General features: G+C 45.1%; 1 protein-coding gene across 10 annotated transcripts in view; it reads left to right on the top strand.

Moving 5' to 3' along the window:
• Window positions 1-421: 421 nt before the first annotated feature.
• LOC100513319 (ankyrin repeat domain-containing protein 26-like) overlaps window positions 422-13916 on the top strand; it is a 78934-nt gene continuing 65439 nt past the window's right edge. For 7 of the 10 annotated variants that reach the window (XM_085004437.1, XM_085004435.1, XM_085004436.1 and 4 more), the window contains exons 1-4: window positions 10411-10777; window positions 13098-13212; window positions 13366-13539; window positions 13742-13848. In XM_085004437.1, coding sequence (XP_084860563.1) covers window positions 10548-10777; window positions 13098-13212; window positions 13366-13539; window positions 13742-13848 — 626 coding nt within the window. In that variant the 5' untranslated portion in view covers window positions 10411-10547. Of the gene's footprint in view, window positions 622-1906; window positions 2038-4115; window positions 4220-6023; window positions 6328-9359; window positions 9528-10410; window positions 10778-13097; window positions 13213-13365; window positions 13540-13741; window positions 13849-13916 lie in introns of those variants that run through there. The other 3 variants (XM_085004438.1, XM_085004440.1, XM_085004439.1) reach the window with 3 other exon arrangements.

Below are 13916 nucleotides of genomic sequence, written 5' to 3'. Positions count from 1 at the left end.
TCACCTGGCAGGCTTGTTCAAGAGACAAGGCTTGCGGAGAAGTAGGGGGGCCTTCCAGAAAGCCCAGCCTCACCTCGCTGATCAATGGTCGCTGCAGGTTGCGGAGAAACGCCACTTGCACCTGTGGAGCTGGATGCAGTCCCTCCCAGGCCGCCCTGCCTGCGGGCCCCACGCAGCGGCCACCAGCCACCGACTCCATCGGGCTGCCCAGCAAGGCCAGCATAGGCAGCAGGAGCAGAAGGAGCGCCGCCCGGCAGATGGCCAAGACTTCTGGGAACCGACTGCACTGGAAATCCCGCACAAGGCGCGCTGAACATGGCCGCCACGCGCGAGTGGGCAGAGCTCAGGAAGCGCCTTGACCTCGTGCTCCCGCGACGCACGACGCACGACGCACGGGGGCACGCTGGCGCGGGGAGTGGGCAGTGTGCGTGAGGATTTGGCGGGTCTCAGGCAAGAGTCGTGGGGAAGGAAGCAGTGGGGCTGCGGACGGAGCCACAGCGCGCCTCACTTCCTTCTCCCTGGAGCTGCTTGGTGACCTGGAGTGCCTGGGACTCCACGCCCTTCGTGCAGCCGGACAGCGGACACGCAGCAAACTCTTTAGTTGCCATTCTTTAGTTTAAGGTAGGACTGCTCAGCCATACTTAAGGCTTCTCAGACTTCTTTTTTAAGTTGAAGTGTAGTTGATTTACAGTGTGTTCACCTCTGCTGTACAGAAACGTGACTCCGTTATACATAGATGCACGTTCTTTTGGACATACTCTTTTCCCTCACGGTTTATGCCATGGTATTGAGTACAGCTTCTTCTGCTGTAGAGTAGGACCTTGCTGTTCCGCCATTCTGTATTTAATAGTTTGCGTCTGCTAGTCCCGAACTCCCAGTCTAACCCTGCCCTGCCGCCCTCGCGAGAAACCACAAGCCTGTTTTCTGTTTGTGAGCCTGTTTCCTTGATGAGTTCACTAGTGTCATATATTGGATCCCACCTATAAGCGGTATTATATGGTATCTGTCTCTTACTGGCTTCCTTCACTTAGTATGATAATCTCTAGGTCTACTCATGTTGCTGCAGAGGGCATTCCGTCTTTCTGTTTTACGGCTGATAATACTCTGTTGTGTGTATGTGCTCCATCTTTATCACCTGCAGGTGGACATTCAGGTTGTTTTCATGTCTTGGCTATGGTGAATAGTGCTGCTAGGAACATAGAGATGCAGGTATCTTTTCCAATGACAGTTTTTTTCCCAGTCCATATCCAGAGGTGAGATTGCCATATTAGAAGAACTGTTTTTCGCTTTTGGAGGAACCTCCATACTGTTTGGCATCGTGGCTGCACCAGCTTCCATTTCCACCTACAGTGTGGGAAGGTTCCCTTTTCTCCACACCCTCTCCAGCGTTCATGAGAACCATTCTTACCAGTGTGAGATGAGTGGTTTTGATTTGTAGTTCTCTAATAATTAAAATGTTTATTTAGTTCTGCCTCTTTTTCAATGGGGTTGTTTTGTTTGTTTGTTTTGTTTTCTTTTGCGTTTTAGGAGCTATTTGTATATTTGGGAAATCAAGCTTTTGTTGGTCACAGCTTTTGCAAGTATTTTCTGCCAGAAGTTGTCTTTTCGTTTGTTTATGGTTTCCTTGGCTGTGCAAAAACTTGTAAATTTGATTAGCTCAGGCCTTGTCCTTTTGGGCAGGCTGCCTTTCCTAGAAACTGCGGCACTTTTCTGTTCTTATTTGGTTTCGTGTAGCTCTGTCTTGCCTAGAATGGAGAGCAGAATCTGTCTTTTATTGCTCTTTCCAGCACCTGCCAGGACAGTGCCTGCATGTTCTAGGGACAGTCAATGTTGTTTGAGTGAGCAAGTGAATCTTGTGATGTTTTCTGAAATTGGGTTTTTGTGTCATTGTGTCTTCTTTTTATAGGAAGGAGACAGAAAGCCAGGAACGGGGAGAAAAAGAAACCAGGACTGATGTTATGGACAGTATCCCACAAGAGCCACCAAATCATGACCATTTTACCTCTGTTAATGGAGCACACAGCAGGAATAGACGTGGTGAGTTAGTGACTATCTATGGATTTTCTTTCCATGCATAAAATCTAGTGTAGGATTTCTCTCATGGCTCAGTGGGTTAAAGATCTGGCCATTGTCACCGCAGTTGCAGAGGCTCCATTCCTGTCCCAGTAATGTCCACATGCCATGGGTGCAGCTTTCAAAACATGAAAATACAAAACTTTAAAAAGCTAGTAGAAAAACTTCAAAGTGTGGGGATCAAATATGATATTGATTTCTTTTAAAGTAGTTTTTCTTTTGTTTTGTTTTTTCTTCAAACGTTTCCCCACAACCACCAACTTTGTCTTCCTGAGAATGCTTTAACCTTCGAAAATTCTTTTCTGTTCATGTAATTTATTGACATATTCATGAATGGAGAGAGATTTATGTGTATCTAAAATTCATCCATTAACCTCAAGTTCCTAGTCCATCCCACTCCTTCCCCCTTGCAGTTCCTGTTGTGGTTCAGTGGCCTTGGCAGCATCTCTGAAGTGCTGTGATGTGGGTGCCCCCACACAGTGGGTTATGGATCCAGCGTTGCCACAGTTGTGGCTTAGGTCATGACTGTGGCTCGGATCTGATCCCTGGCCTCGGAGCTCCATACAAGCTGGTGGGCGGGGCCAGGGGGGTGCAAACAAACAAACAAAATCCCTGTGCATATCTGAATCCTTTCTTGACCAACAACAAATGCATTTACATAAAATTTGTTTAAATAACCAATTCTCCTTGCTCACATAAAATATTCCTTGACTGAGAAAAATGATAAATAGCCTAAGTTGCATAACGAGACAGTGGTCAGACCAGGGTGAAATGGGTCAGGAAAGACCTTCATTCATTCATGTGCTACACAAATGTATTTTCAGCCTCTGTAGGGGCTAGGCAGCAGGGCTCTGAAGATACAAACACAGAAGCCCATAGGCCCTTCTGGGACGCCTTCACATGCTGCAGGGAAATGATTATACAGAGTGTATGTGCAAGATGAATGGGAATTTAGAGGGAGGTGCCAAAGTCTAAACTGGGCAAGTTGTTGTCACTAGACACTTGGAGCCTCCGAAGGGATTTGCGACATATAAGGTTTCTCAGAAACAGTTTTATCTGGAAGAGGTAAAAGATAAGCATTGTTGGAGAGCAACTGAAAGGCCCTGGTACATACAAATAACTAACCTGTGACACTGATCCTGCAAATAGGAAAGGCCACGGGAGACGTGTCCAGACTTCCCTGGGACCCACTTTTTACTGGGTAGTTTTAGGGCACGGTAACAGAGGCACTTAATCCTGGGGCTGGGTCTTCATGGTTCTCCGTGGGAGGGGCGTGCTTTCAGCAAGATTGCATACTGTGTGTGAACTCTGGTTGTTAATGCCCAGACAAAAAGGGGTTGTGGTTCCAGGCCTGTGGAAGGAAAGGAGTGGTTGTATGGATTCTGAGGGAGCCTGATGTGATGAGTCCTGGTGTCAGCATTTGAAAGCAGGCAAAACTACCAAAAACTTTGGTCCAATCCCCTCACTTCATATATTTATTTATTTTACAGCCACACCTTTGGCATATGGACATTCCTGGGCAAGGGTTTAAGTCGGAGCTACAGCTGCCAGCCTACACCAGAGCCACAGCAACACCGGGTTCAAGTCATATCTATGACCATTTATGGCAGCGTCGGATCCTTAACCCACTGAGTGAGGCCAGGGATCAACTCTGCATCCTCAGAGAGAGTGTGTTGGGTGCTTAACGCACTGAGTCACAATGGGAACTCCCAATTCCTTGACTGTAAAGATTAAAAAAAAAGTTACTGAGTTGGCCAAGCTCTTAACAACTGCCCTCTTCTCTAGGAATAAATTATCAAATGTAATGTCCTGTGAGATGGTGCTCTCGTATACTCCACAACACTTAATGGGAAGTCTTGTTTTGTTCATTTGCACAGCAGACGGGTAATGATGTTTCTTAGCTGGAACTTGTGTGTTTCTTGTGTTTATATAGTCAAAAGTCAAATGCTGACTAAGAACAGATAACCACTTTCCTCTTGCATCACTTTTCAGTGATCCAAGGACTTAAACTATCGTTTTCCATCATTTACTTTGTTTTGCAGAATTTGGAGCGCTGGGGAACCACACTGTCCTTCTTAGAAAGCACGCAATCTGACTCTTCCTCAGACTGTGAGTGTGAATCAACATCCATCAACATCTAAGGAAGGTGTGTATTAACATGCGTGATGTAAATCACCCAAAACAGGATTCGGAGGCTGAATTGGTCAGTAATGTTCGTGACTGTGCACACACAGCTTACGTGTATTCATCAAGAAACCACTCTTCCTTGAGAGAGAAGAAGTGATAGAGATGGAGAGAGAGAAATAGAGGGGGTGGGGGGAGAGAGAGAGAAATGAAAGACTGAATATCAGTTCTGAGACCAAAGATTAATTTGTCTGAAAAAAGATCCTCTTTTTCTGGGTTCCCATCATGGCTCAGCGGGTTAAGAACCAGACTAGTATCCATGAGGATTTGGGTTCAATCCCTGGCCTTGCTCAGTGGGTTAAGGATCCACCTTTGCCATGCACTGCAGTACGGGTCACAGACACCCATGTTGCTGGGGCTGTGTTGTAGGCCGGCAGGCGCAGCTCCAATTCGACCCCTAGCCTGGGAACTTCCATATGCCTCAGGAGCAAAACTTCCTTTGTGAAGCAGCGTTTCATCTGAAGTAAACAATGGGACATTCTTAAAATCCACCGCAACCTTAGACTTCCAAGGGCTTTGCAGAAATGTACAGTTCACATTGTGTAGAGAAAGGTTTGCACGGATTTTCACACAGAGTCACTCTTCTGCAAAACTCCACCTCAAACTCGTTGCAAGAATCTTCAACTCAGAGTACACGCAGCACCTCACCCTTTGCTGGGAACCTCTCTAGATAAACCTAGGTTCTAAATTCTGCTTGCCCAGTGAATGTGCTATAACGATCAATCTCATGGTAACATCAAGTGCAGATATTGCTGGAAACCATTTCTGTTTGTCCACACTACAGGCTTTCTCAGATTAGCATTTCGAAAGGTATTGAGAAATGTAATCACCAGAACCAATCACCTTGTTGACCTTCATTCAATCAAGTATTTGCTTAGATTCAATAGTAAACTTCCTCTTTCCCTGATTACTTCCTAAAGTGCCAGACTAGTTTGTAAAATGTGTAACCCAGGTGGAAACATCCAAAGAGGGACAGACTTTGTTATTCACTAAGCCATTCCTCAATCCGTTCAGTGTTGGCCAAGTGCCTTTCACGTGTCAGAGAAGGGGGCAGCAGGTGTTGACACTGTTGAGCTTAAGGACCCAGTTCTGCCTTAGGGAGCTCCCAGTCCAGCTATTAGGACATGAGTAGATTCTTAGGCAGATTTGTCCACTGAAGAAAATGGAATGAATGACCCCCAACTCTCCTGTTGTGTGGGTTACCCCTTTGAAATCTAACAGGGTTTTTTTGTTTTTTTGTTTTTTTGTTTTTGCTGTGATGCAATTTTACAACTTGTTCTGTTATTTTAGTAGTAATCAAGATGCAAAATAACAAACATTATTGAGCACCTAGTGTAACCAGGTGGTAAGGAGGTCAGAGCAGGCAGACTCATAAGATGACCCCCCTCAGAGTTCTCGTTGTGGTGCCATGGGTTAAGAACCTGACATGGTGTCCATGAGGATGTGGGACCAATCCCTGGCCTTGTTCAGTGGGTTAGGGACCCGGCACCGCTGCAAGCTGTGCCACAGGCGAAAGCAGCAACTGATTCAACCCCTCGTCTGAGAACTTCCATATGCCATGGATGTAGCCCTAAAAAGAAAAAAAAATAGGGTCCTCAACTACCCCCACTTCCTTATATTCATGGCCTGAAATACTCTTTTCCTCTTAAGTGTGGTCAGGACCTTGCTCCTAACCAGTAACACATGGCCAAAGTGATGGATGTCACTTCTACCCTTAGGTTAGGAAAGACTGTGACTTCTGTCTCTGTTGCCTTCCTGGCTTCCAGACTTTGGTGATGCAAACTGCCATATTGGAGAGGCCCACCTGGCAAGGAACTGAAGGTGGCTTCCAGCCAACAGCAGGCTGGGAACTGAAGCCCTAGTTTACCAGCCCATGAAGGACTTAATCCTGCCAACAACCTTGTGAGTCTGGAAGCAGTTCCTTCCCCAGCGAAGCCTTCAGATGAGACTTGAACCTTGGCTGACATCTTGATTGCAGCTTGTGAAAGACTCTGACAAAGAGGGCCCAGGCAAGCTGTGACCAGACCCCTGCCTCACAGAAACTGTGAGATCATGCATGTGTCTAAACCAGTGAGTTTTAGAGCACTTTGTTATGCAGCAATAGATAACTAATGGGGAAACTCTTCTTGTTCCTAAGGAGTGGAGAAGATAGATGGAGTCAGACAGAACACTCTTGCACAATGTTAAAAGTGCCAGCTTTAGTAATTGGCAGAGGTGTAAATCAGGAACTCAAGTCTGTGATTCTGTCCCCCCCCCCACTTCCCTGCAGCATATGGAGTTCCCAGGCCAGGGATCAGATCTGAGCTGCACTTGCAACCTATGCTGCAGCTGCAGCAACACCGGATCCTTAACCTACTGTGTCGGCCCAGGGATGGAAATTTCGTCCTGGCGCTGCCACAGTGGGAACTCTGATTCCAGCCATTTATTTCTTGTCTCATGCTAATGTGATTTCTGCTCTCATTTTTCACCTACATTTTTCATTCGGAATGGCTCTTAAGCAACCCCATCTGTTTAATCCTCACGCCATATTCCACCTGAAAAGAAGAATAATGATACCCATTGTACTGCCCAACTTGTTAACGTGTTCCTCGAGGGTAGAAAGAGTATTTCATGGCTTAGTCCTCTTTCAAGCACCCAGGTTCTGCCCTTTCCTATGAGGGGAGGGCTCAAAAATATGAATGGTGAACTGCATCCTCATGGTTAGTAAAAGAGCAAGAAACACATGAAAGACCTCTCTGTCTCTCTCTCTCTCTTTTTTTTTTTTTTTTTTTGATCTTTTTAGTGCCACACCCTCAACACATGGAAGTTCCCAGGCTAGGGGTTGAATCGGAGTTGCAGCTGCTGGCCTATAACCACAGCTCACAGCAATGCTGGTTCCCTGATCCATTGAACAAGGCCGGGGATTGAACCTGCATCCTCATGGATACTTGAGGGGCTCATTACCCCTGAGCCACACTGGGAACTCCCATACCTCTCATTTTTAAAAAAGACCCAGTGGGTCTGCGGGAGTTGGGGTAGGGACAGGTGGCGGCCAGAGCAATCTCGTACAGGCTCTGAGGCACAAGGCAGAAGCCAAATAGAAGTCTTGGAAGACTTCCACAGGTGTTATTTACTGTGACACTGTGTACTTCCTCCAGAAGCTTTCCAGAATCACTGAAACAGCAGCTTTGAGTGTTCTTTTTACTCCCACCTTTGTTCAGCTTAGAATCCCTAGGTTCTCATCATCACGGAAATTTTCAGAAGGACCTAGTGCAAGCAGGCACCACTGTCCAGAGAGGGTTTCGGCTGAAAGTGCGGTGCAGCCCTCACCAATGACCCTGTGACTGTTGCATATTTTGGAGATTGAGCTCTTGTCGGTTGCATCCTTTGCAACTATGTTTTCCCATGATGTAGGTTGTTTTTTTCTTTTGTTTATGGTTTCTTTTGCTGTGCAGAAGCTTGTCAGTTTGGTTGGGTCCCCTGTGTTTATTTTCATTTTTATTTATGTTGGCCTTAGGGGACTCACCTAAGAAACCATTTGTTCAGCTTATGTCACAGAATGCTTTACTTATGTTCTGTCCTAGGAGTATTATGGTAATTTGTCTTAATAGTTAAGTGTTTAAGCGGTTTTGAGATGGCATGAGGCTCTGCTCTAGTGTCATTGATTTACAGGCAACTGTCCTGGTTTCCCAGCACCACTTGCTGAAGAGACTGTCTTGCCCCTTTGTTGAAGATTAATTGTCCATAGGTGTATGGGCTTCTTTCTGGTCTCTCTATTCTGTTGATGCCTGTCTGTGTTTTTGTGCCAGTGTCACACTCTTTCAATTACTGTAGCTTTGTCACATTTTCTGAAGTCTGAGAGAGTTATGCCACCTCCTGTATTCTTTTCCTTCAGGATTGCTTTTGCAGTTGTGGGTCTCTTGTGGTTCCACATCAATTTGAGGATTATTTGTTCCAGTTCTGTGGAAAATGTCCTGGATAGTTTGATAGGGATCACATCAAAATCTGTAGATTGCTTTGGGTATTATGGGTTTTTTTTTCTCCCTTTATGCCACATCCAGGGCATATGGAAGTTCCCAGACCAGGGATTGACTCCAACCCTCAGCTGCGATCCACACTGCAGCAGTAGCAGCGCCGGATCCTTCAATCCACTGTGCCAGGCAGGGATCAGTCTGTGCCTCTGCAATTACCCTAGTGGCTGTGGTTGGATTTTTTACCCACTGCTCCTTGGTGGGAACTCTCAGTATGGCCATTTCAAGATTATCAACTCTTTCAATCCAAAAGCAGAATATCTTTCCATTCTTTGAATCATTGTCCATTCCCTTTATTAATGTTTTATGGTTCTCGGCATATAATTCTTTCACCTTCTTGGTCAGGTATATTCCTAAGTATTTTATGTTTTTTAATGCAATTTTTAAAGGGATTTTTTTAAACTCTCCCTTTCTGATCTTTTATTGTTAATGTGAAGAAATGCAGTTGATTTCTTTATGTTAGTGTTGCATCCTGCTACATTGCTGAATTCATTGTTCAGTTCTAGTGGTTTTTATGTGCAGTCTGTAGGCTTTACTATCTCTCTCTCTCTCTCTCTATAAATATATATATAGTACCATGTCGTCTGCATATAATGACGATTTTACCTCTTCCCTTCCAATTTGGATACTTTTAATTTCTTTTTCTTATCTGGTGAGAGTGGGCACATACTTCCCCTCCCCCCCAGATTTCAGTTTTCACCAGTTCAGAAATCACCCAGGTAGGGCATATGGACCTCCCTGGCCTGACTGGGTGACATTCCTGACAGCTCTTGGTGGTGGTGGGGTGGTTTCTGCCTTTCCTTTCCTGGGGTCTCTAGTGCTCTTCTTTGCTTCTCAGGCCTAACAGTGTATGTTGATGCACGAAGAAGAATCAGCCCCTTCCTTGATCCTTAGGATGTATCACAGCCAGGGCCCAGACCTGAAGCTTTCCCATGCCCCTGGGGTGCATGCAGCAGGCCAGGAGGCAGGGCAGAGTCTTGGCCAGACAGCCTTGCAACTTCACCCGCAGTTGCCAGCTTGCAGAACAGAGCCACAGTCAGCTCTGAGGCTGGTGGACACCGGCCAGACTTGGCCCTCTTCCCAGAGCAGGGTGTAGGTCGAGGGTGCAGCTTGGGTGGCAGCAGCAGGATTTGGGTGGAGGTGGGAAGCCAGCTCTAAAAACCTGCATCGGGTGGGCTCCAGGAAGTGGCGCCCCGAGGAAGATGAAGGTGGGCTCTGGCATGATCCTCTTGCTGACTTTGCTCTCTGGGGCCGCTCCGGGTAAGTTGACTCCTCTCTCCTAGCTGCTCAGAAGCCCAAGCAGCACGGAGCCATCCCCAGAGTCAGGAGGGTATGTACTTGCCCAGCGGAGCTCTCCCAGGCTTCCCGGCCCATGTTGATTCTTTCGCCCTGCACCATCCCCAGCATCCAGCAGGCCCCCACTCTCCAGGAAGATGCCTGCCCTGCCGTCAGCAGGGGCACGAAGCCACCTGAGCAGTGGGGAGTGGGGTTTGAGTGTGGGTGGGTAGGGGATGCAGGGAGCTCTCTTTGCCTGAGGCGGGACCTGCTGCGAATCCCTCAGCCACCACAGGTCTAGGCGCCTGATTTTTCCTGTGGACATTATGCAAAATCATGAAGTCTTGGAGCTGCAGGAAAATTAGCACATTCTGGCTTTGGCTTTTCAAATCTTTTAGTAAGGCTTTCCTAAGACTATCATTAAAAAATAGGCAGAGAAAGAAAAGAGGTAGAAAAGTTTATTAGATCACTAAATTTCCTAATTAACCTCTGCCAAGGTAAAATTGACATAGGAAATGCAAAGGAACCACAAAGAAAATGCAAACATTTATACAGAGTAATCAAGGCAATTGACAGGGGTGGTTTTAAGGGTGCCATGTCTGGCAGAGGCTTTAGCCTGGAAAGCAGAGCAAATGGGTCAGAGGGGCACAGGACTAGGGCCGGGCCACTGGGCCCAGTGCTAATTTCCTTGCAGGCCTCTGCTTCCCAAACACCCCTCCTGAGGTGACCAATCCCATGCCATGCAGACTCCTAGCATCTTGTGCCTCTAGTCACCAGCCGCCCCTCCCCCTCCTGGTGCGCATGCACACTGTGTTGAGAAGTGTTGCTTGGATACATTTACTCTGAGCTGAAAGATTCTAAACTGCCTGCCTTGCCAGTTAGTTGAATGCTGAGGCGAGACTGCGGTGATTTGAATCACTTGTGTTGGACTCAGTGTTTGGTATAAAACTGAGCTGGGAAGGGGTGAGGCGTGGTGAGCTGTGTCTGAAGCCCATTTTCTTTCAAATGAAGAGGATTTTTGGCCTCAGGTTTAGGAAGGATGTGTCACCCACATCCCCCTCCACCCTCCCATGGGGGGAGCGCATTAATAGGGTCAGCTACCAGCCCGGGTACCACATCCGGAACAAGAGTCTCAAGAAGATCCACAAAGCTGCCAGCTTGGGCAACGTAGCTGGAGTCCAGCATATTCTGTTGCTCAAGAAAAATGGCTTGGATGATAGAGACAGGAAGAACAGGTAACCATGGGTGGGAGGATGAGAAATTTAGAATTGACGTCTTGAGTTCCCATTGTGGCTCAGCAGTAACGAACCCGACTAGTATCCATAGGATATGGGTTTGATCCCTGACCTTGCTCAGCGAGATAAATATCCGGCGTTGCTGTGAGTTTTGGTGTAGGTTGCAGACGCGCATTGGATCCTGCTGTTGCTGTGGTTGTAGTGCAGGCCAGCAGCTGCAGCTCCGATTTGACCTCTAGCTTAGGAACTTCCATGTGCCACTTGTGTGGCCCTAAAACGTGATAAAAGGCAAAAAAAAAATAAAAAATAAAAAAACAAAACCAAACCCCAGAAAACAGAAAACAAACCAAGCCAAAACAAAACCAGAAAGAAAATAAAGTCAAAGTATTGATTTAGTCATAGTAGAAGGTCTTCCTCCCTTCTTTCAAACAAAAGCTTTTCTAAATGTAGGACATTGTACAAGATAACCTACCTGTCCTTTTGAACACCTACAATAGTATTAAATACTAATATTTGATCATTGTAAATGTCTGATTTCATATTTATAAGTAGAAATGTTGAATCCAATAAGCCATCCCTATTCGTCTGAATTTTCTTGGGCTTACAGTTCCTGAATATTAGAATGAGAAGTACTTTTTCAGGTGTTCCCATTGTAGCTCAGTGGGTGAAGAACCTGAATACTATCCATGAGGATGTGGGTTCAACCCCTGGCCTCACCCGGTGGGTTAAGGATCCGGTGCTGCCATGTGCTGTGGTGTAGGTCACACGCAGCTCGGATCCCTGTGGTTGTGGCTGTGACATAGGCTGGCAACTGTAGCTCCAACTCGACGGGTTGGATCCCTTGCCTAGGAACTTCCACATGCCACCACCATGTGAGGCCTGAAAACAACCAAAAAGAAGTACTTTCCAAAAAATTCTTGTTTTGTTTTGTCATTTTAGTTCCTTTTCCCCATTATGGTTTTTTTTTTTTTTTGTTATTTAGAAAATAATGAATTATAGTTGATTTACAATATTTCCTGTAATGCTTTTGAGAACTAAAATGTATTTCAGTGCCTACCATGTGACTACAAGTGCAGTAGACCCATTGTATAGACCAATATTTCACTTAATCCACACGGCACCATGGTTTGTATGATGCCCTACAATTTTATGTACCAATAAAGAATTTTAGGAGTTCTCTTGTGGTACATACAGCAGGTTAAGGATCTGACATAATTATTGAAGTGAAGTGGCTTGGGTCGTTGCTATGGTGTGGATTTGATCCCTGGCCTGGGAACTTCCACCTGCTGCCAGTGCAGCCAAAAAAAAAAAATTTTTAAAAATGCTGCTGCCAACCCACAGATACTGAGAACACATTATGGGTTACCAGTGGGGAGATGGAAAGGGAGGTGGTATTAAGAGGTACAAACTATTAGGTTTAAAACAAGCTACAGGGATGTGTTGTACAACACAAGAAATATAGCCAATATTTTATAATTACTATAAAAGGAGTATAACAGTTACAATCTATGAATCACTATAGTGCATCATAATATACCTGTAACATATATAATATTATATATTAACCATACTTCAATTTTAAAAAATCCAAACCTGAAAAAAAGACATTAGGATAATTAGCCCAGTAGGAAAAATGAGAAATGATAACAAATAATGCTGGAGAAACAGTAAAAACTAATGCTGCCAATTACAGTTCTAAGACATGGTGAATGATCCATTACATTCCAATGTCAGAGAAGTTAAAATGTGAGAAAGTGAGCATATTAGAATCATTGAAGTACAGTGTTATTTCTAATCCTGAAAACATATCTGCAAAGAAGGCACGCTGTTTTACTGCTCTGAAATACTGTGTTTGCAAAATAACAGTCATAGTAATAATTACATTACTATTATATTTAACAATGACCAAGCTGGTATCTGTGCAAGAATCTGCTCTAAACGCTTTGCATAGCTTCTCGTTTAAGCGTCCCTGTGGTGTCCTGTGCAATAACTGCTGCCTTAGCCACATTCTGTTGATGAGGAAATGGAGGCGCAGAAAGGCTGCATGACAGCTAAGAAGTTACAGAGTTCAAGTAGAATTCGAACCCAAGTTGAGCTGAATCTCAAGGTCATGTTCTTTATCTTCAAAGAGGTTGTTCTTTCGTTAAAGTGCTGAGTATTAAGAGATAAGAAGTGTTCTTGCTCCAGAAGAAAACGAAGTCTACGTCTTCAAGGGATAGGAACAGCATGTTAGCAAATGTTCACAGTAATGTAAATCACTGTATGTTTTGAAAGAGTACACTACAGTTTCCTAAGAAGTCCTCTCACTTTCCTTTCGTAGGACTGCTCTCCATTTGGCCTGTGCCAAAGGCCATCCAGCAGTGGTATCTCTCTTAGTAGAGAGGAAATGCCAGCTGAACCTCTGTGACAGTGAGAACAGGACAGCACTGATGAAGGTATGGAGTGGCCAACCATGTCCCCGGGAGATGGATGTGATTTCATGACTTAGAGTCAAAATGAGTCTATCTCATTGAAATCTAAGGAATTGGTGAAACTTGTGGCATGGTTCCTTTGAATTTACAATCTATTTCTTGGCATAATACTGACAGGCCACCCAGTGCCGGGAAGAAGAATGTGCAAATATTCTTCTGGAACACGGGGCTGACCCAGATGTCGTGGATGTCAATGGCAACACTGCCCTCCACTATGCTGCCCTTGATCAGAATTCCTCCATGGCAGCAAAGCTGCTTTCACACAATGCCAACATTGAGGCAAAAAACAAGGTATGGCTCACCTAACTTCCTTTGTTAAATACAAGTTGTTGTTTTTTATTTCCAGCGTTTTATTGATAATATGTATACTGAATACTGTCCCTCAGGCCCTGTTACTATGGAAACCATGTCAGGGGAATCTTTTCTACATGTTTAAATTCAGTTTAGAAAAATGTAATGTTGCACAATATAAACTGTTCTTGCTGTTTTACAGGATGGCCTTACACCACTCTTACTTGCTGTCACTGAAAACCAACAGCAAATGGTGGAATTTCTAATAAAGAATGGAGCAAATGTCCATGTGACTGATAAGAAGAAAAGGTACTGTAGTCTCATCTTTAAAATCAAACAAACAAAAAACAAAAATCTTGGTGCTGTTTTAGAATGGT

Source organism: Sus scrofa, chromosome 17 (assembly GCF_054392235.1).
Source record: "Sus scrofa isolate SSC_HxYL_T2T_F1_AM1 chromosome 17, Sscrofa_HxYL_maternal_Yorkshire_Landrace_v2.0, whole genome shotgun sequence".
NCBI classification, from domain to species: Eukaryota; Metazoa; Chordata; class Mammalia; order Artiodactyla; family Suidae; genus Sus; species Sus scrofa.
Note: the sequence above shows the minus strand (reverse complement) of the source record. Positions and strands in the feature narration are given on the sequence as shown.